We start from the raw sequence: 22,888 nt of genomic DNA, 5'->3' as shown, positions 1-22,888 counted from the left end.
GCTATAGAATTCAAGGGAGATGCTGGTTGTTGGACAATTTAAGTTAACATGTGTATGTGCCCAGATCACTGTATTTCCTATCCCCCCAACTACTTTTCTCTTTAGGGTGATGACAGAAGTGTCTGTTGATGGGAGACATAAGGCAGGGTGTGACCATCACACAAGAAAGAAGGACTTTACCTTCCCTTTTTCTGCAGATTCTGCCTCTGTTAAGGCAACCCACAACCCTGTGGGATGGCTGTGAAGTTATTGTGAAGTCACTGTGAAGTCATATTGACCACACATTATTGATCACTGAACCATGTCTCCTTTGTGCAGATAGATCCTTGGATGCAGATTATAGACTTTATACTTTTCCTTGTTAACCATCTCACTAGATTTGTCCCGTTTGCTTTTAATCTTGTTTCTTACACAGTGGCCTCTTTCAATCTTGTCCATACCTCTGTCTTGGATCCACACATCTTCCCAGTTCTCATTCAGGTATGGGCAGGTTCAGGGGTAGCCCCTTTGGCAGCCTCTGAGGACTTCCCTTCAGATGGCCAGGGCTCATTTGCCACATTCCTGGGTGTGGCTCTGTGTTTTTGTGTCCACCTGCAGGCATCCGCCCCCTTTGACGGATGCCTTAGTTGCAGTTCAGGCTTGGGGTGCAGATGAAGAAAGGGTGCAGATGAGGAAAGGGAGTGATGGCACGTGTCGGGGTGTGTGCCCAAGGCTCTTTTTTTTTTCTTTGAGAAGGAGTCTCACTCTTTCACCCAGACTGGAGTGCAGTGGCACGATCTTGGCTCACTGCAACCTCCGCCTCCCGAGTTCAAGCAATTCTCCTGTCACAGCCTCCGGAGTAGCTGGGACTACAGGCACATGCCACCACATCCGGCTAATTTTTGTATTAGTAGAGACGGTGTTTCACCATATTGGTCAGGCTGGTCTCAAACTCATGACCACAGGTGATCCACTCGCCTAGGCCTCCCAAAGTGCGGGTTTTACAGGTGTGAGCCACTGTGCTGGGCCCCAAGGCTCTTGTTGGTCAGTGCACACCTATCGGAGTCAGCTGCCTGCTGAGGAGTTCCACTCCCCCTTGCCCCTGCCACCAATGGTCAGGTACTGGAGGGATGTGTGAAAACCCTGCAAAGCTTCCTTAGGCAAAGGCCCAGTGAGTGCAGTTGGTTGAGAGTGCCAGCCCCATGGACGTGGGACTGGGTGTGGCTGGGTGAGTGTTTGGCAGCTCAAGGGGCTTTGGAGATTCTTGCTCACTGAAGGAGCCATAAAAACAGCCCTGGCTGCCCTGTGCACACTTCATCTTCCTGGATCACCTTGCCCTCAACTCACCTCTGGCCAGTATACTTAAAAAAAAAAAAACTGTCTTATTTTCTTTTTGATTATGGTAAAATACGCATAACATAAAATTTACCATCTTAACCATTTTTAAGTGTGTGACTCAGTTGTATTAAGCACATTCCTATTGATGTGCAGCCAATCTCCTGAACTCTTCATCTTGCAAACTTCCCACTTCCCCCATCTTCCCACTTCCCCTCCCCCGCCCCAGGTCTGTGTCATTCTACTTCTGTCTCTGGGAATTCTCTGGGGACCTCACAGAAGAGGATTCCTGCAGGATTTGTTCTTTTAGTGACTGGCTTGTTTCATTTAGCATAATTTCTTCAAGGTTGATCCCTGTTGGAGCAAGTGTCAAAATTCCCTTCCTTTTGAGTCATATTCCATGGTATGTACAGTCCTTATGGTTTTTAACCACAGGGTCCTTGGCTTCACTTGGTCCTCAGTTTCCCATCAATCCAGTGCTGTGTGTGTATGTGCGTAGGGGGTGAGCTAGGCACACATAGACTCTTTACCCTGCTGCAGCCTTGGTTCTGTGAGTTAATTTATTCCTCTTAACTTCTAAGTTTGGGTTTTAAGGGCCAGCAGTATAGTTATGGGTGGCTTTCTTGGGGTCCACTGCAGGTGTGACCTAGTGGCTGTAAGCTATGGCTCCAGGGGAAGGAGGCTCTGTCGCTTCTACATCTGGTACATGGCTAGATTTCCCACTGAGTTACAGAACATTGAACTCACCATTGATGCTTACATTGAAGCAAGGCCTTGGCTGGGTTAATACCAGCCTGAGATGGATTGAGCCCATCTTTCTCATCTGGCCTGACCCAGGGCCGGCTACCCAGGGCTAAGCCTGAGGACAGTGGCCCCTTCCAGGTCCCTGAGAGCCTATAGCCCCAACCAATCTCTACTCTCAGATATGCCTGCTGGGTCTGTCTTCAATCTTCTTTCTTTTTAACATTCATTTAAAATTAACATTATGTTTCTAAACTTAAAAGAAATTCATTTTCATTGTAGAAAAACAAGAAAAATTCTAAATAGACATAGAGAGGAAAATACAAATCTACAGCATACCCGCTCCAAGGGGAACACCATTCTTAATAACTTGGTGTCTTCACACCTTAGGTGCTCCTCACCAGTGAGTGCCCTTGGGCAGGGAGACTTGGAGGAAGACAAGGCCCCCTGGGGGTGGGTTCTAACCATCAGGAAGGCCTGAGACTCATAGAAGGCATTGTTCCCAGCAAAAGCTGTCATTCCCTCTGACAGTCTCTCAGTGACTGGTGTCAGAATGTGGCTATGCCTGTAAGAGCCCCTAGGAGAAGTGGAGCAGCCAGGTCCTGGGGTTTGACTAAATGCATGACAGGCTGGAGGCCAGCGGGCCTGCAGGGCAGTGGGGCTGGTCCTAGAGCTCCCTTGCACACTCTGCGTGTGTGCTGCCTCACACTCATCTTGGTATCTGCTGCCTAATGGATCAGCCCCTCAGTCAAACTTGAGGCAGGAGGTGAAGCTGCATTTAAACCTCCCATTACGATACAGGAGAGGGAAAGGTCACCAGGAGGTTCTGGTCCCATCTCTACAATAAACTGTGCAAATTTGGAGACTCAGTTTCCTTACCTGGAGAGGGGGATGAGCCACGCCTACAGTATGGGTAACCATAATGTGATAAGAGGAGCAGTGGGTGGCAAAGGTGAGCTTCCCTTTGTCTCTCAGCAGGCTTGGCAAGGAAGAGGAGGATTCGTGAATGTGCTTGAGGGGAGCAGAAGGTACCCTGGCTTTGGCATTAGGAAGGCTGTCTTGGGAAGGGAGGGTGGGGACGTCCCAGCTGCTGGAAAAGCTGGTGCAGCTGCAGCTGCCCCTGAGGTTGATCTCTAAAAGTGGATGCTGGGCCTGAGTGGCCTTCCAGGCTCCAGTGAGCACAGGCATTTGTCTCACGATTGCTGCCCCTTGGTGGTTCGAGGAAGGACTCCAGAGCATGCTTAGAAAGGCAGGACAGCAGCTCAAGGCTCACTTGCAGCCTGTGGACATGTCTAGGACTGCAAGGGAGCTGGGACACAAGGGTGCTGACCTTGGTGCTGACCTTGCTGCAGACGTCAGCCTTGGCTGGGACCACTTCAGAAATTCCATCTTCTCCATGTTTTCCATTATCACCAGGCAAGAGGCAACACCTGGGTGAGAAGGATTGACCTGGGCTTGAACCCACACTAAGCACTTTCCAAATTGGTTCCCTATGAGGTTCTCAAACCTCAGTTCACGACACCCCCTGGACCATAAGCAATATATAACAGTTAACAGTTCTGTTAATTCAATGGTTAGGTCCAAGCAGCTCACTAAGTATGTCCTGACAGCTTAGTAGCCATTTGAAAAATAATACTTATAAAATGAAAGAAAAATAATGTTTTTCTTTTCTTTTTCTTTTTATTATTATTATTTTTAGAGACGGGGAATTGCTCTGTTGCCCAGGCTGGAGTGCAGTGATGCAATCATGTCTCACTGCACCCTTGAACTCCTGGACTCAAGTGATCTTCCTGCCTCAGCCTCCTGAGTAGCTAGGACTATCGGCACATACCACTGTGCCTGGTTAATTTATTTTTTATTTTTATTTTGTAGCAATAGGGTCTCACTATGTTGCCCATGCTGGTCTTGAACTCTTGGGCTCAAGCGATCCTCCTACCTCAGACTCCCAAACTGTTGGGATTATAGGTGTGAACCACTGCGCCTGACTGTTTTCATTTTTAAATAGCCACTATTCCTTTCTAAGGGGCTTATGTGCCTTATAAGCTTTGTACAGATTCTCTAAACTTGGAATTCTTTTAGATTCCGCCACCCACATTTTATATTCCAATGTGGAATTTTGTGTGGTACTTGCAAAATCCAGCTTTGCAAAGCGATAACATTCTTGACAGGAATGCAGCAGGATCTCGTGGTTAAGCCGGGAACTGCCTGCAGCCAGCAGCTTGCCTGGCACCTGACATGTGTGGCTGGGTTTCCCTTCATTTAAGGTATCCCCCAGTGCCCCAGTGAGTTCTTAGGGGTGCTTGACACAGTTTGGGAATGTGGAATGACTTAATGGGGTCCTCCTTATAATCCTGCGATGTAGGTATTACCCCATTTTACAGAAGTAGAGACTGAGGCTCAGAGAAGCCAAGATATTGGCCTAAGGCCACACAGCTCCTTGGCAAGGGAGCCAGGACTGACCGGGTGTCCCTGATGCTCTGACAACACTTTGAATGATTAACTAGGTCCCTTTGAGGTTCTGAGCACTTGTCCTTCTCCCTTTAGTATCTGGCGCCAGAGGGAATCAATCTTTCTGTCCTTCAGAACTCAGACCGTTCCCTGTCACCCAGCCCTGAGAGGCAGAAAGTGGACAGTGATGGGAGCCTGTTGTTTTTCCTTTTCCAGGGGGCCCACTGTGCTCTTGCTGCGTCCCAGACCCCATGGGACTCTCCTTCCTTCCCACCTATGGCTGCCAGAGTAACCGCACGGCCAGCGTGGCCGCCCTGCGCATGAAAGCCCGTGAGCACTCAGAAGCCGTCCTGCAGTCAGCCAACCTCCTGCCTTCCACCAGCAGCAGCCCCGGCCCTGTCGCCAAGCCAGCGCCCCCAGATGGCAGCCAGGACAAGACTTCTCCCACCAAGGAACAGAGCGAGGCAGAGAAGAGTGTATGAGGGTCCACAGTGCCCTGTCCGGCGTGCCCTCCCCCCGCCCCTGCTTCTCCCAGCCTCAGACCCTACAGAAAACTCTCCAAATAGCAAGGAGAAGCCTGCGGCCCCAGGGCCTCTGCATGGACCCAGGACGGGCAAGTGAGACCCACAGCTCCCTTGGCACCTGGAGGGTCCCTCTGGAGTCCCACCAGCGCGGCTGTATTGTGGTGGCTTCTTTGGCAACAGATCCCGATGGCACTTGGTGGCAGCAGAGCCCTCTCTGTGAGGAGTCTCCCTGGAATTTTCATCCAGGCCCACAGTCTCAGAGGGAGGTAGATTCCTCATCCATTACCCTTCCTATTTCCCGCCTGGGCTGCCTTTGAAGGTCTTGTCAAACCCAGGAACTGTGGCATGGGCTGAAGTTTCATGATAAGAAAAGGGCCTGTCCCCCTTACATTGTTTGATAACTGGGGAACCAGTGGAATCCCAAGCGGCTCTTGCTCCCCTGGGCCAAGATGAGCAGTAGTGCCCTTTCTCTTGTTGGAGAATATTGGTTGTGGGCTTGGTTAGAAAGTGAGAAGATGTAGGGTAGGGAGGGGCCAACACGACACAGCCTGTCCCAGAGGTCCACGGTGGCTCTGACCCAGGAGATTTCACTGCACATCTGGCCAGGGGTACTGGGCTAATCACCCAGACCATCGGCTCCATGAACTGGGGTCTGCCATCTTGACACTGTGGGTGTGGAACCAGTGTGGCCCCGGTACCTGAAGCACTCACCTGCAAGCCCTTCCTCTCTCCCAAATAGACCTGTGGGTTGATGGGAAGTGAAGCAACTGAAAAGCAGCTCTCTGGTCCAGGGGGCCTAAGGGCCCTTGGAGAGGGAAGAAGCCCTTCAGGAACGCCTCTGAAATAATTGCGCATATGGATGAACTACCTTTCCCCAGGTGCCTGGCATGTAGAGGGGGCTCTTCAGTGGTGTTTTTTTACTGAGGGGAAAAAAGTAGGAAGGGAGACAGGAACGGCGTATGTGCAGAAATGGAGCATGGGGAAGACAGCTTTCTCATGGTGTGGAGAGCATTAATTCCAAAGGGCCAAGTTTCACAGAGATTTCTGTTTTGGTCTAGTGTGGCTGTTTTCTCTGGTGTGGATGGTGACCTGGAGGAGATCCAAGGGGAACGTGCAATAGCATAAGCTCTGCCGCTTTCTGGCAGGGGCGCCCGGCACCTGAAAGGTTGCAGTCTTTGGTGGCTTTTGCTGATGGTGTTTCCATGCGGATAGTTATTGCCTTCATGATGGTTATTTTGGTTTCAGTTATTATCATCGAAAGGTTCTACTTTCACATTTCCTGTTCCCTTTTTACCTTCCCCCACTCCATGACCCCCAAATAATACTCCTGAGTGTATCGTGCCTCGTCTATGATCACCATGAAGCATTTGATAAAACACACTGTCTCCTTTAAAGAAAAAAATCAAATCCTTCTTCCTGCTGTATTTTGCTTGTTGAGTATAAAGATGAAACGATTTGCCAAAAAGCGGCAAAGTTGCTTCCGTTTCCCTGTAATTACGAATGTTTGGTTGAAGGATGTAAGCTCAAGCCCTTATGTACACTAACTCTTCAATCTAATTGTTTGATTAAACTCGTATTTCCTCCAGAAAGGTACATAAATAAGTGAACTGTTGAGCAAATTAAGAATACTTAACAGCATTGCATCTGAAAAGTAGTTATGCTGATTAAATTTTGTGTCCTTGAGGACTTTCAGGAAATTACTTTTGATCGTCAATAACACAATTAAGTAAACTACACACACATTAGCATGAATAATTGATAAGAAATTATGTATTACCACGAAGCACTGATTTAATAATTCATGATGCGACACTCTAGTGACTGTGCAAAACTGGATCATATCGAAAAGTCTGCCTGATGTTACTGAAAGAAAGGAAAAGAAATGAGCACCAAGCCTCTGCAGAGATATTGAGTACTTAGTTTTGTTGTACAAAGGCAAAAAGTAACGATGCATGATGTAGTTTCTGTTTGTTTAAATACCCAAATAAATTTAGAGGAGTTAAAAGAAAGACCGAAAAAGCTCAGGTCCTCTCTTTGTTCCTCCCAGCCCTGAGGCTGCAGGGCTGGGTGGAGTCTGCGCTCTTCAATCTTCCACTTTGGCCAATGTGCAAATGGAAACCTGGAAACTTCCAGGAGGAGGGCATTGAGGCCTTGGATCAGGAACGTTTTAGTGGATGCTGGGACAAGATAGGGTCCTCTGTGCAGATCAGAGTCCTCCCCAAGTCATTGACAAGCACTGCCTTGCAGGGTCGTTGTTCCTGGAGCCCCCCATAGGTTGCCCTGTCTGCAGGAGTTCATCACATGACTGTAAAAGGCAGCTGGGCTTCAGTGTGGGAAGGAGGCTGGGGCCCCAGCGATTGATTGATTAATTAATTATTATTCATTTATTAGTTGAGGCACAATGAAGTCCATTCCTTAATGCACTCTAGGTTTGGGAAAGGAGCCTAGAAACCACTGAAGTTGTGACTGTGACTGGGGCAGACAGCCTGGCCTTGTTGGGGATGACAGCCTGCCCAGAGGAGGAGCAACTGTGGCATGGCAGGGAGTCAGGGCGGGCAGCCCTGGCATAGGGCTTGGGGGACTTGGGGGCTCCTCCTCCATTTCTTGGTGGGTGCCCAGTGTCTGATCTCTCAGTTGGGTAGAAAGAACTTCCTTTGACTCTGCCACTGTCTCATTTCCTGAAAACTTTACATAGGTTAGCATATTTAATTCCAATGATAAACCCACAATGTAAGTCCTACTATTCCCGTTTCACAGTTAAGGAAACCGAGGCACAGTTAGATCGGACAACTTCTGTAAAGCTACATAGTTGATAGCCTTTGATAGGAAGAGGGAACTCGACTTCATTGGCTGTCACACAGAGAGTGGTTAATAAATGACTTGATGAGATCAACTGGGCTCAGTCTTCAAGGCCAGGAGCACCATGGAGGCATATGAGGACCCGTTGGTCCCAGCAGGTTTCACAGATGGTGAGTCATGGTTTGCCTTTGCTCACTGTCTTTTGGGTTCTGTCCTGGGTGGGCCTGTGGGAGGGGAGGATGAGCCACCCCAGCACCCTGTCAGACCTCAGTGTCTCCCTCCCCTGGGTCCAGCCTGGCCGGGGTAGGGGCCAGCCTGCCCCCGTTTTATCTGCACCTGGCCTTCAGGTGTGTGCCTGTCTAAGAGCAGGCCTTCAGGTGTGTGCCTGTCTAAGAGCAGGCCCAGCAACAATCCCTGAACTCAGTGGTGCCCAGAGCTTCTGGGCCCCTCCAATGGATATAGCAAGACAGGACACCAAGAAGGTGCCTGAGACTCAACCAGTCCACTTAATGGAAACTCTCTTTCTTCCTAATTTTCTGGCTTCACCAGAAAAAGTGAAGCCTTTACAAATTCAGAGCTTGGTTGAAGTTGGTTAAGAGCATGTTTCCCTTGTTCAGAATCCTAACCCTAAGGGCTGTGTGACTCTGGGCGAGTCACCTAACCTCTCTGTGCTTCAGTCATCTCCTATGTAATAATGTACCAGCCTCCCCTCCCGGGGCTCTTTGGAGATTAAATGAATGGATAGCTACATGGTGCCTGGCATGGATGAAGTGCAGTATAAAAGCCAGCTCTTGTTCCACCAAGCCTCACACATGTCAAAGGCTTGAAGACCTTTTTCAGGTGAAAACCTTTTTCAGGTGAAAACCTCACTTTCTCAAGAAGGAAACGATGGAATGGCTCTCAGCTGCGCCTGAGCCGACAGAGGGAGTTGGGATTGCCACACCCTTCCCTGAGCAAATTGTGTGGGCTGTAGGAGGGTTGATTTTCAGGAGGATGCGTGTGCCCAGGCACTTGAGCTTGGAAGGGAATCTGTGGTACCCAGAGGCAGGGGTGGGCATGAAGGCTGGGGTAGGGGGAATGTCTTAGAAAGAGCTCTTCTAGTGGCAAGTACTGGGAAGCACTGAAGCCAGTTTATGTCAAAAAGTGCCTTTAGGAGGAGGATACCAAGTGATCTCATGGAACTCAGGATGGCTGAGACTCTAGTCCTGGGACCCCAGTGAGACAGGTACCAAGAAGCAAGGGGTTGTCAGGGACCTCCTTCATTTTCCCCTGCAGCTCGGCCTTCTCTGCTCTCTCACAGCCATCAGCCAGGCAGGGATCGCTGTGGCTTTCCAGCCTCAGCCACACCCCTTGGGGACTTGAGCCAGCAGACCCCTCTGGTCTCATCAGGAGTGGTCAATCATGGCCACTCTGGCCCTGCCCTGCCCTGCCCTGGGGAGTGGACATGGCTCTAAGTCTCTGGGCTGGGGATCTGGGCCGACACCCAGCATATACCCCCATCTCCCCCACGGGGATGGCACCAGAGGCAGAGAAGGGCACAGATGTGGAAAACCCAGTCCCTGCTGAGGCAAGTTAAACCAAAGGATGATAGGTTTCCCTGAGACAGGGACTATAAGGGCTTATATTTTTATTATTTTTAAATGATAATGCAGCTTCATTCTGGGCTCCACTCATGAACACTGTCAACCTACTTTACAGAATTCCACATTTGGCTATTTTTCTAATCAAGACTTGGCCAAATACCTTCTACAGCAGCTCCAACAAACTCTTGTAGGAACGGAGCGTGTGCCCGCCGCACCCAGGAAGCTCAAAGGCCCTAGGGCTGTGGAACACCCAGCCGTCCCTTTGAGCCGTTCTCAGCTGCCCGCTTGTGTCCAGATCACACTCCCAATGACAACAAAGCCCTGGACTCCGAAGTTGGACACCCTTGGCCCCAGCACCACCAACTGCTGTCTGAGGGGAATGACATAATTAGTGTCGGACTGGCAGGTGTTTGGGGCCTGCAGTCCTTGAGGCCAAGAGCAGTGGCCCCAACCTTCCTCCCAGCCTGAGCTGTTCTGGCAGAGCTGGGCCCCCTGGCTCTCAGTCCCAAAGCAGGAGGCAGGGTAATGGGTTTGGATAAATCACAATCCATCCTCCAGCCCCCAGGAAGAGCATTTTAGAGAAGGTGGTTGCCTCTGCCCGGATATGGACTTTTCAGCTACCTCTTTCTGAGCCACCTCAAGGCAAAGCAAGGCATCTGGGTGGAAAGCAGCTTTGACTGGTGCCCCGGAAGTGCCTAGGGCCTCTCCTACCCAGGTGCCCTGGAAGCGCCTAGGGCCTGTCCTGCACCCTGCCAGATGGACCAAGGAGACGGGCCTGGGACCCCAGCCTGTGCTTGCTGCTGCTGCCTGCCATCTGCTCACCAGCCTCTTAACTGACGGCAGAGCCCCTGCCGGGTGAAGCTGCTTCTTGTCAGAGCCTGGCTGTGTGCAGGATGGGCCATTGCTCTTTAACACACCTCCTTAGGTCCTGGGCACCACCCCCTCCCTCTTGCTGGGTGCATTGTCAGACAACACAGGAGTTGTGGCTGCCTGATCCTGGCCTGGTTCAGCTGGGTGCACCAGATGCCACAGCAACCCCTATCTTGGGACCTCTGCTATGGCTGGGAGAGGAGGCTTGCCAGCTGTTGGAGGGCTGCCAACCCTGCCTGGGCCACACTGCGGTGGGGGGTTGAGTGGGAGAGGGCACTCATCCATCCTGAGCCAGGGTCTAGAGAGCAAAGGAGGGTGGTGCAGGAGGAAATTACCCAAGCTGGTGGCCCACCGGGTCAAGGGCTGCCTGGCAGCTGCCAAGGGGGCAAGATGTTCCTTGCAGTCTCTGGTGGCCGCATTCCTCCACTCAGCAGAGAGAAGCAGCCCTTGCCCTTGCCCTTTCCCTGGCCCTGGAGACCCTCCTCTGAGGTGGAGTTCCCCATGCATGGTAACACTCGCTGCCTGGGGCGGAGGAAGCATCACAGGCCTGGGAATCAGAGGCCTGACATTCCCAGCTATGTGACCGTGGGCAAGACATTTAACCTCTCTGTGCCTCATTTCTTTATCTGTATCATGGAAAGAATCATCCTAATTTTGAGTACAGAGGGTTATTATGAGGAGTCAAGGAAATGATGCATGTGAAGGCAGTTTTTGAACCACTCTCAGGAGAACAACGTCATTGGCAGCACATGGTGCTGTCTGAAGCTGCCTCCTGCTGCATCAGTGTGGCCTGGCAAAATGCAATCTAAGAGCAGAGAGGAGGCAGCGCCAGGAAGTGAATTGCGTGGACTCTCCCCAGGGCTTTGCCTGCCTCAAGGCCCCTCCTCCTCCCAAGGTCTGGATGGGGCAGCGAGAGGGGGCTAAGTGATTGTGTAATGGCCACATCTGTCAGCGCTGGCCAAATGTTTTTTTTTCAGGAGTCAGGGAGCTAATGGCCCTGCAGCCAGGAGAGAGTTTCTCCTAAGTGGAGCACTTTACCCGAGAACATAAGAGCAGCATGGCCTCAGGCCACAGGGACCCAGAGAACAGCTGCTCTGCTGCAGACTTGAATTAGTGCCCTCTCCCCACTGGCTTCCCTCACACCTGCTGCCAGAGGCCAGCCTGCAGGTGGCAGTCTGAGTGGTGGTGGTGGTGGGGGGCGACGGCAGCCCAATGGGGGTGTCACCAGACCCAGCCTTGAGTCCAGGATCCCACACAACCCACAGAAGCAAATCTCTTGCCCTTTCCAAGTCTCAGTTTCCCCATCTGTAAAATGGGGGCAGTGAGGATTAGGTGGGATGAGACAGTGAGGGGCACTGTGGCCAGCACTCAGTGAGGTTGCTGCTGCAGAAGAGGGTGTGAGCTGTCCTGGACAATGGCCAGCGGCTTCAGACTGAGGGAACTGGAGAAGAATCTTCTAGGCAGAGAGAAGCCTTATAAGTGAGAGGGATGCAGAATTCCAGCGACTCTGGGCCACTGAGTGTGTTGTGCTCCTGTTTTCACCAAGAGTGCACCTGGGATGATATGCAAATCCTGTGTACAGAAGTCCAACAAGACCTTACACATGGTAAAGTGGCTTCTGTCTCCAAGGAGCTACAGAATATCACAAATTCTCCAACTATCGGATACATATTTTAATTTTTAATTTTTTAGGATCAGGAAATAGTGGTACATATTTATAGGGTAAATGTGATATTTTAACATAAAAATACATTGTGTAATGATCAAATCAGGAATATCCATCACCCCAAATCAACTATTCTTTCTTTGTGTTGAGAACATTCCAAATCCATTCCTCAAGTTATTTTGAAATATACAATAAATTATTGTCAATTATAGCTACCCTATTGTGCTACCAAACACTAGCTCTTACCTCTACCATCTAACTGTATTGTTGTACCCATTAACTAATCTCTCTTAATCCCCCCATCCTCACCACCCTTCTAAGCCTCTGGTAACCTTCATTGTACTCTCTACCTCCATGAGATCAAATTTTTTTTATTTTTATTTTTTTTTTAGCTCTCACATATGAGATAATATGCAATATTTACCTTTCTGTGTCTGGCATGTTTAACTTAACATAATGTCCCCCAGTTCCATCCAGGTTGATGCAAACAATAGAATTTCATTCTTTTTTATGACTGAATATTATTCCCTTGTGTATATATACCATGTTTCCTTTATCCATTCATCTGTTGATGGATACTCAAGTTGACTTCATATCTTGGCTATTGTGAATAGTGTTGCAATAAACATGGGAGGACAGATGTCTTTTTTCAATACACTGATGTTTTTTCTTTTGGATATATACCTAGTAGTGAAACTGCTGGATCATATGGTAGCTTCATTTTTGGTTTCTTGAGGAAACTCCATACTCTTTTCCTTGGTAGTGGTACTAGTTTATGGTCCCACCAACAGTGTACGAGTGTTCTCCTTTCTCCACATATATGCCATTACCAACTTTTTAAAAAAATCTTTTTGATAAAAGCTACTTTAACTGTGGATATATTTTAGAAGTCTTTTTATTTTGAAATAATTTTAGAATCACTTACAAGTTGCAAAAGTAGTACAGAGTTCTCATGTCCTTTTCACCCAACTTCTCCCAAAGAGAACACTGACTTAACAATAGTACAATGATCAAAACTGAAAATTGACATTGCTACAATACTATTAACTAACCTACAGACCTTATTTGGATTTCATAAATTTTTACATATGCTCATTTTGGGGGAGGAAGGTAATGATTGCATGAAATGTCATCACATATACATTTTCCATCAGGATGCGGAACTGTTCCTTCACCTTCAAGAGACTCTCTCATGCTACTCTTTTGTAATCATACCCTCCCCAGATGTAACCCCTGGCAGTGCTCATCTGTCTTCCATCATTATACTTAAAAAATTTTGAGACTATTATATACATGAGATCTCACAGGGGTATATGTTTTTTAAAGAAGATTGTTAAACATGATTGTTATTCATGGTGATTTAAAACATTAACCATAGAGAGTAAACACTGACTACATATAACATGTATTAGTCAGTTTGGGCTGCTATAACAAAATGCCACAGACAGGATGGCTTATACAACAGAAATTAATTTTCTCTCACTTCTGGAGGCTGAAGTTTGGGATCATGGCAGCAGCAGTGTTGGCTCCTGGTGAGGGCTCTCTTCCAGGCTTGCAGACAGCAGCCTTCTTGCTGTGTCCTTAAGTAACCTTTCCTCATGGGATAGGGGAGGAGTGAGAGAACTCTCTGGTATCTCCTCTTATAAGGACAGAAATCTTGTTGGATCAGGGCCCCAGCCTTATAATGTAGTTTAATTTTAATTACTTCCTTTAGGCTACATCTCTAAATATAGCCACACTGGGGGATTGGGGCTTCAACATACGAAGCCATTGAATTGGGGGTGGGGACACAAGCATTCAGTCAACACCACATAACTTCTAAAATACTTTTTAAACACCTGAATCTAATTCCATCAGATAGCATATAGTGACATTTAGGAAACAGAAAAAAACTTTTAAATTAAAAATATATTTTATTGTGGCAAAATACACATGACATAAAATTTATCATTTTGACCATTTCTAAGTATACAAATCAGTGGCATTAAGTTCATTCGCACTGATGTGCTACCATGACCAACATTCATCTCCAGAATTTCACATCTTGCAAAACTGAAACTCTGCACCCACTAAATGATAACTCCCCAATCCCTCCTATCCTTAGCCCTTGGCAACCACTATTCTACTTTCTGTTTCTGTGAGTTTGACTGCTCTAAGTACCTCATCTAAGTGGAATCATTCAGTATTTGCCTTTTTCTAAATGGCATATTTCACTTAGCATCATGTCCTCAAGGCATTCATATTATAGCATGTGTCAGAATTTCCCTCCTTTCTAAGACTGGGTAATATTCCACTGTAAGTATACTCCACATTTAGCCTAACAAGTCATCCCCCATGGATACTTGGATGAGCAACCAAATGAGGGTTGCTTCTGCCTTTGGGCTATTGTCATTTTTGAGACCCTGCTTTCAATTATTTTGGTATATTTCCTATTCCCCAAAGTGAGATTACTGGATTATATGGTAGTTCTGTTTTTAATTTTTTGAGGGACTACCATACTGTTTTCCATAGTGGCAGCATCATTTTATATTCCCACCAACAATGCACAAGGATTCTAGTTATTTTTAATTTTTTTACAGTGACCCTTCTAACGGGAGTGAGATGACATCTCATTGTGGTGTGTTGATTTACATTTTCCTCAGGATTAGTGGTGTTGAGCATCTTTTCATGTGCTTATTGGAGGAAATTATTTCTGACGTGGAAAAAACTTTGCTGATGGGGATTCTTTCAACGTGTACAGGATTGAGTAGGACAATGCAAAATTGACTTTGGTGATGTCTTATCAACTTTTGGGAACAATTTGTCAAGAGGAGATGCAATGCCAGCCTGCTTGTCTTGGTAGAGGAGTCTGTGGGAAGCCACAATGTAGCATATGGACTCATGAATCTTTTCTCCATTTGGATCTGTATACTACAACCTACTCATGTGGTAAGAAGAAAACAAGGAAGCCTGGTGAATTATGTTGGATGTTTTCTCCCCATTGCTAACCTTCTCTCTTCTGGCCTCTCTCCCTAAAGACGTCCTCTGCTACCAGGTTCCTCGTATCCACCCAGAGACGGTGTATATGCATATCTCTCATTCAAACAAATAGTGGCAAGTCACACACACTGTTGGGTCTTTGCTTTTTCCTTCTTAAATACATATTTTGGAGGGAGTCCTGTATCAGGGCCTAAGCTTCTGCTTCTGGAATGTTCTTTTGTAGTTCATTCTCAATCCATGCATCTCTATTCCCTCCATCCATGCACTTAAACTCTAGAAACTTCCTCTCTGCTTCCTCCTGACATCTGGCCGCTGCTCTTCTCCTGGTTTGTTCCTTGCACAGATGGACACCTAGTGCCCAGACTGTTCCAGTGAACATCAGAGTGAAAGCGGTGGCTTGTTAGTAGCAGTGTGCCTCATGATTTATATTTTTTTCTGCTTTAATTTCTCCTTTCCCACTTTTTAAAAAGATAATAAGGGCCAATAATCCGGTATAGCACCAACACTGTGGTATTGATAAAAATATGTTAACACTAAAGCACTGACTATTTAGCTTAAAGTGTCTACGCACGGGCTGATGCTCTGAAGTCGAACTGTGGTACCAGAAAGTTGACTTAGGGGTGCAGGTACAATGTTTGGAGACCCATCCTGTGGGAAAATTGATGTATTTATGTCAAGAGTCAATGTAGTCCCATCTGAGAAGAGCAAAGGTGTCCAGGGTGTGGTGGGGGAGGCCCAGAACACAGGCTTAGGCCAGAGGCCAGGGGCCTTGAGAAGCAGGGTAGGGGTCTGAGCTTTACACTGTAGGGGCTGCAAGGACGTTTTGGAATACCAAGGAAGTTTTGGAATACCAAGGGTTGCTGGGCTGAATTTGTCTTTGATTATGAAAATAAAGATTATTTATGGATACCATCTATGTGCCAAGCATTCAGCCAGAGGCTTCTCACCTATTATTTCTGATGCACACATACATTTATAAGGCTGGCATTATTTTGTTTTTTACTTTACATCTGGAAGAAGCAGAGGCTCAAAGGGTTTAAGTGACTTACCTAGAGACAAAAAGGCTAGTGATCGGCAGAGCCAAAATACATATGACATGGATGCCTAGGCTCCCTCCTTTCCTGGGAATTTGTCCCAAAGCAAAGGCATGGTCTTCTGAGATTGGCAACCTGTCCTGAGCTCTCCTACCTGCCCTGCTGGAGAGAGGTGGGCCTGCTGCTGTCTGCAGTGCTGTCAGTGGATTAGAAGCTTCTTCTCCAGGACTGCCAAGCTGAGGAACCCCTCAACCCTGCCCACTCCAAGGCAGACAGCTTGAATCCCAACTGTCAACACAAGGAACCAGGCACCCCACTTCCTGTGCCCCAACGTGGCTGCAGGGATCATGCCCCGGCTGTAAGAAGACTGGGAGTACCAGGCACAGTGCTGGAGCAGAATGTGGGGAGTGCTGCATTCCTGGTATGAAAAACACTTAGATGGTTCCTGCATCAACACAGTTTTTAGGTAGATGTGTATCCATGTTGACATGCATTAAGAAACAGATAACTGGCACAGCAAAACATTGAGATAAAGTTTCCTTTTAGAATATTTTAGTGGAATAAAAAAGGGAGTTGATTTAAAGTAAAAGTATTACATCAACTGTGGTCCTGAGAGTACTTGGCCGAGGCAGGTGAGTGACCAGACTGATCTAGAGAGAGGGCGCTCACCCAGAGAGCTGGGAGCGGGATGCTGACACTCCTGTTTGTACCTCTTGGCAGCTGTGTAGTAAAAACCCAGACCTAAGCAGCAAGATGGGGTCACAGGAGGAGATGCCACACTCATTGCAGCTTGTTGAGGCAGCTGGACATGTCCACACAGCTGTCAGATGGGCCTGACAGGTCATCTCATGGCCACTGGCGCCTTCCTCCTTGTCTCTGTCCCATTCTCATTCCCACCGTCTCCACCAGTTCCCAGATCTGGACTGAGTCTACCCCATCTCCACTAGTCAGGGTCCTACAGGTGCCTTCCCATAGGTGGTTTCAAAGAGCTTCACGGAGGGAGGGTTTTCAGGTGTGTAGGTGAAGCTGGCAACAGTGGGGAGCCATTACATCCCTGGGCCCAAGTAGACAAGGGCTGGCAGGGTCCCAGAGCCAGTGTGCCCTACCACTTGGAGGGGGGCTGCTGGACAGGAGTTTTGGCCTGGGGAGAGGCATTCCACTACACTCAGCCCTGAGTCCCAGAGAGGGACAGGGAACACATATTTCTGCCAGGCTTTCCTCCTGCTTTGCTTCCTGGTCAATCCTGCACTGCCCGTCACTGCAGTGGAGGGGGCTGGAGGGTGTGGGGAGGAAGCCAGCTGGAGATGGGTCAGCAGGTCATCCTGTTGGTGTCTCAAGACTGGGGCTGGGTTCTGCCTTCCAGCCTATCTTGGTGGGGAGTCCCCAGCTGTCACAACATGGGGAGGGAAACTTGACCCTAGGCCAGCCCTCCCCTGGTCAACTCAGGGGTAGGTGGAGGAATTAGATGTGGGAGAAAGTGTGAGAGTTCAGGAAGTCCTGGGCAGAGTTAGGAGGCTATTGGGACAACTCTGCCCACCTTTAGGCCCCCTGAGGCTGTCTACATCCCCGGCTCTGTGAGCTTCTTGGAGCTCCAGCTCAAGTGGCCATCAGTGACTCATGCAAATGAGTGGTACCACCACTCTCACTTTCATTAATATCCAGATCTTTTTCTCCAGATGTCTGTACAGAGCTGGCTCCCTAGTGTTGGGCCTGAGTCAAAGACCAGTGTTCCTGGTGGGCTCCTCCCTCCCAGAAAGCAGGCACAGTGATGGCTGCTCTGGAATGAATCTTGAGTGAGGCGAGGGAGACAGAGCCCCGGGCACAAGCGGGACCCCAAATGTAGTCCATATTGGGCATGTTTCTCTTATCCTGAAAAGGCCACCTTGTTCTTGGTTCCCATTTCTCTGTGGGCAGAGGAGTGCCAGGAGAGAAGAAGGTCACACATGACAGCCAGGCGTGGCTGCCAGTCATGCTCTGAAGAGCCCCCTCATGCTCCCTTTTTTGGTATCTGTGTCACCATGTGTATGGGGGGATTAAAGAGCAGATGTGGGGTTGACACAAATTCTCAAATTCCTTTGTTCTTTTAGGATACTTTTTTACCTCAGTGTTGTAGGGAGTGTAGGGGGAGAAGCAAACACAACTTGGGAGGAAATATTTCATCTTGTTGATGAATATCCTGCCTCTCTCCATCCCTCCCTTACTCCCTGATACCTTCTTTGACTCTGAGGACCACCTGCCTCTCAGCTGGTCTTTTTGCCCACCATCCCTGTATGTAGTAGGTGTGGCAAGCAGCTTCTAAAATGTCCCCCAGTGATTCCTGTAGCCCCCTCCCCTTGAGAGTGGACTGGATTTAGTAACTCATTTCTGATGAATAAAATAAGCTATGGGATGCCACTTCCCAGATTAGGGTAGAAAACGATGGCAGCTTCCATCCTGGGTGCATGCTCCCACTTTTTCTTGGATAGATCCCTCAGGAGAGGGTGGGTCCCCAGCTGACATATCTTGAGGCAGGAACTGAGGGAGGCCTCATACCAACAGCCCCAGAGGAGCAGAGGCCCATATGCATGAGTTTGAAAGAGCGCCCTTTCCCAGCAGTTACTTCGGATGAGACTGCAGCCCAGGTCAATAGCTTGACTGCAGCCTCATGAGACACTGAAGGCCAGAGACACCCAGCCAGGCCACGCCCAATTCTCACCCAGAGAAATTGCAGGATAATAAGTGTTTGTTGTTTTAAGCTGCTACGTTTCAGGATAACTTGTTATGCGACAGTAGTCAGGGGATGCTGTTATTACAACTGAGAAAGGGGGACCTGGACTTGGTGTGCTTGGCAGTGGGAGCCATCAGGGTCCTGCCTGTGGCCCCAGGAGTGGGGCAGGGCAGCACATTCCCATACCTAGGAGCTCTTGTCAGTGCTCAGTGCTAGGGTTGAGAGCTGATGGAAGTCTCCACTAGGGTAGGGGAGACTGGGGTCCCCTCTTCTTTTATTATTGACTGAGCTCAATGACTATTTTATTAATAATACATGGCTGGCAGTGATGTCTGTGAACGCATGTTTGCCTTTCAAGTGTAATTGTTCTGTTGGGCCTCCCTCCTGTAGATTTATCATTCCATCTCTGTTCTTTATTTAGCAGTTTTATTGCCAGTGATTAGTAGTGGCATCAGTTGGAGTCCCTCTTTATGGGGAAGATTCATCTCTGTTTACTCAGTGGGGTGACTTTGGAGGGTGGTGGTTTGTCAGAGCCTGGCGCCCCACTGGCCTCCCTCATCCAGTAGCTCCAGGTCTCCAGTGCCTACAGCACCTTTAGGCTGCCCCTGCCAGGCATTCACCCTCCTCTCCTTGCTTGGCCCAGATACCCCTGCAGGCTCGGCTCTGCCTCCTCATCAGGATGCCTCAGTGGGCAGGGGGTACTTGAACAGCTTCACGCTTTACTCCCTCTATCCCCATTTAGAGGAATTTAGAATCATAATACCTTCTGAGTTCCCTTTCTGTCCCTCCAAGCACCACCTCCTAACATCCACTTCTTAGGAGGCTTTTGTGCTGGGAAAATGTTCCTGTAGTAGACCTGGGTCTGTGGGGAATTGGCTGTTGCCACCACCTGCAGATTCTTCATTGCCCCATTCACTATTGTTGCCCACCCCACGTGTGTTCCAGGCATGGAGCTTTCTAACTTTGGGTGAATCTGACCTTCCACTGTGGCAGCCCTCAATGACAGCTATGCCTCCAAACACTGCTTGAAGCCTGCTGAATCCAAGCTTTCAGGTTCACACCCTCATGATAACCTGCTGGCACAGGGCATCTCTCCCAGTGCACGTGTTCCCTATCTGATGAAGAGGACGTTCTTCTGCAGAAGGTATGTGGAGGGCTGGAAAGGCAAGGCAGGCTGGCAGCAGGGGTTCATGGGGAGGAGCATGTCTCTGAATGGATGTAGTCGTGCCTGCTTGTGGAGGGAGTGGAGGTTTCTGGACAGGACTGGTCCAGGTCTCTGTGCAGGGTGGAGACCTTGCCACGCATGGCCCCTGACGTGAGTTGGCTTCAGCTTGCCCCATGCAGGACCCCTCCCTGTTTCCTCCCACACTGCTGCAGTCTGCACAGCATGACTAGGCTCTTCCCTGAGCATCCATGGCGTTGGCACAGCCGCTTAGGTTTGCAGTTGGGGGAACGGAGGGCTCAGATCCCAGTTCCACTCCGTGTGGGCACAATGACCTTGGTGTGCACTAAGCCTCAGGTTTTTCTTCAGCACAATGTTGAGAGAATAATTGCTATCAATAATTGGCTTACCAGGCCTCTAAAACATGAGTCCTGCCATGCAAGGCAAGGAGGGCTGGCTGGCCAGGGCTTACAGCCTCAACTTCTGCCATGGACGATTCCCTTCCTACTCTCTTACTAATCAGCCACCTCCTCCAAGCTGTCCCTGAGGGATGTGTCTCGTCTGACCCAAGCACGGACATTCCATCTTTCCCCTATTCCCTATTGTATAGTGGAGCATGGTGGAGACCAGCTGGAATGTTCCATTGCTCTATTGCTGAGTGACAAATCATTTTAGAATCAGTGACTTAAGGCAACGCCAATGCTTTATTATATCTCTTGGGTCTGTGGGTCAGACATTTGGGAATGGTTTGGCTGGTGGCTCTGGCACCAGACCTCTCATGTGGTTGTCTTGGGGTGATGGCTGGAGTTGGAAGGTCAAGGGCTGTGGCAGATCAGGGGAGATCCAGCATCTTGTCATGTAGTCTCAGGGCCTCTCCCTGTGGTCTGCCTATGTGAGCTAGTTGAGCTTCCTCACAGCATGGTGGCCTCAGACTTTTTACTTAACCCTGGGTTACAAAGAGAGAAACAGATAGAAACTGTATCACCTTTTGTGACCCAGCCTTGGAAGTAACATAGGGTCACTTCCACTGTACTTAATGAGTGGAGGCAGTCACAGAGGCCCATCTAGGGGAAGGCAGGGGAAGAAACATAGACTCTATCTCTTACTGTGGGAATGAAAAATTTCCAGGAGAGTATGTAGGATAGGAAATAATTTTGTAGCATTTTGGAAAATACAATCTGTCACATTCATCCTACAGGAAAGTAGACTGCAAAGAGACCTATGACCCAGGGCCATCAGAGTACAGGGTACTGCACCTTCAGTTTGGAGGCCACCATGGCTGCATCCTTCCTCTTTTTGCTCCACTTCTAACCTCCACTCCAGGCAGCAGCTCAGCAATCCCCACTGAGGACAGTCTGTGTCCTCAGTCAAGGTCCCAAGAAATGAGATCTGAGACCCAGGCTGACCTGTCTCTCTGTCCCAGGCCTTCCTTTCAAGGTCACTTCCTGTCTAGGGATCCACCCCTTTTGCTATGATTGACACCAGGATCCCCCTCTACCCTTGCCCCTAGGAAGACCTGCTCTAGCCACAGGCTTATGTACTGACACTGTGTTCCACGTCCAGGGAGTGCTGGTCCAGCAGCAGAGGCAGCTTCATCCTGGGGCCTACAGAGTGTGCTGACCCTCTTGCCTAACACATCCACAAGCAGTGAGCAGGGAGAAAAAATTCTTATTCCTTTGTTGTTCTGAGAGTTTCCCCAGTGACGTCCATTTTCTTCCCCCTCCCATCTGGCTCTGACTGTGATCTTCCTCACTAGCTCAGGGCATGTATCGGTGGGGGCATGACTGGCATGCCAAGCTGCTCCTTGGTTTCTTCATGAGCTCCAAGGGGCCTTGAACCCTGTTTTGTGACCGGTGGTCTACCATCTGATGCTAATCCACACTCCTGTCTTTCTGCCTGCTGTCCTCCCTCCCTGTTCCCTCCCTCTCTCCTTCCTGTCTTCCACACATGTTTACTGAGCATCTACTACGTTCCAGGTGCTTTGGATACAGCAGAGAACAAAACAGACAGAGATGCTTGCCTTTTTTTGGGTTGTATTCTTGTTGAGAGAAAAGAGACAATAAATGGTAGACTCAATTTAACCCTAAATTATGGGGTGCTATGGCTTGGATGTTTGTCCCTTCCAAATCTCATTTTGAAATTTGATCCCAAAGTTGAAGGTGGAGCCAAATGTGAGGTGTTTGGGTCATGAGGGCAGGTCCCTCATGAAGAGATCAATGTTCTCCCTCCAGGATGAGTGAGTTCTTACTCTGTTTGTTCCAACAAGAGCTGGTTGTTGAAGAGCCTGGCACCTCCCTTTCTCTCTTGCTTCCTCTTTCACCAAGCGATCTCTGCAAAGTCTGGCTCCTCTTTGCCTTCTGCCATGAGTGGAAGCAGCCCAAGCCCCTCACCAGATGCAGATGTGCAATTTCAAACTTTCCAGCCTTCAGAATTGTGAGCTAAATAAACTTCTTCTCTTTATAAATTACCCAGTCTCAGGTGTTCTCTTGTAGCAACACAAACTAAGACACATGGTATGTTGGCAGGTGATAAGCACTGGGAAAAAAGTAACGAAGAGGAATAGGGGAGGGGAGCCTGGCAGTGCTGGGATGATGGACTTGGGTGATAGGAGGCAGAGAGGCGGTGAGGAATGGGAAGCCCTCATGGGTGGGGGATGCTGGTGGCCATTGCAAAGCCTGGTATGACACTTCCCATGCCGGAAACTCTAGGAGTCCGAATCCCTCTGACTTTTCTCACACAGGTGCTGTGCACTTCAGGGCCTGCCTGGGAGCTTCAAGCAGAGCACCAGCCTATATCTCACAGCCAGCATTGCTCACAGACAGCATGAGGATGTTCTCTGCTCAGGGTCTGAGCCCTGAGCCTTGAATACCATCCCCAAAGCAGAGATGCTCCTCAGAGGCCATAGCCACTTCTGCCAAGATTGCTTCACCAGATTATGTTCTTGGAGTTGGTGCAAGGAAGGAGGGAGTAACTTTTTCCAATTAAGCCTCATTCACTTGGTCATCTGAATCCAATTCCCCTTCAGTCCCTCAGTCTAGGTGTTATCCTCTATTAAACTTGG

The 22,888-nt window shown here is 48.8% G+C and overlaps 1 protein-coding gene across 1 annotated transcript in view; it reads left to right on the top strand.

Moving 5' to 3' along the window:
- The window catches only part of DRGX (dorsal root ganglia homeobox), a 30,889-nt gene extending 23,886 nt beyond the window's left edge, over nt 1-7,003 (top strand). Inside the window, exon 6 of the mRNA XM_074000849.1 lies at nt 4,720-7,003. Within this exon, the coding sequence (XP_073856950.1) occupies nt 4,720-4,985 (266 nt within the window). The 3' untranslated portion in view covers nt 4,986-7,003. The remainder of the gene's footprint in view (nt 1-4,719) is intronic.
- Nucleotides 7,004-22,888: the final 15,885 nt, after the last annotated feature.

The sequence above is a fragment of the Macaca fascicularis genome, chromosome 9 (genome assembly GCF_037993035.2).
Source record: "Macaca fascicularis isolate 582-1 chromosome 9, T2T-MFA8v1.1".
Lineage (NCBI taxonomy): Eukaryota > Metazoa > Chordata > Mammalia > Primates > Cercopithecidae > Macaca > Macaca fascicularis.
The sequence above is the reverse complement of the archived record's forward strand: the minus strand, read 5'-3'. Positions and strand labels throughout refer to the sequence as shown.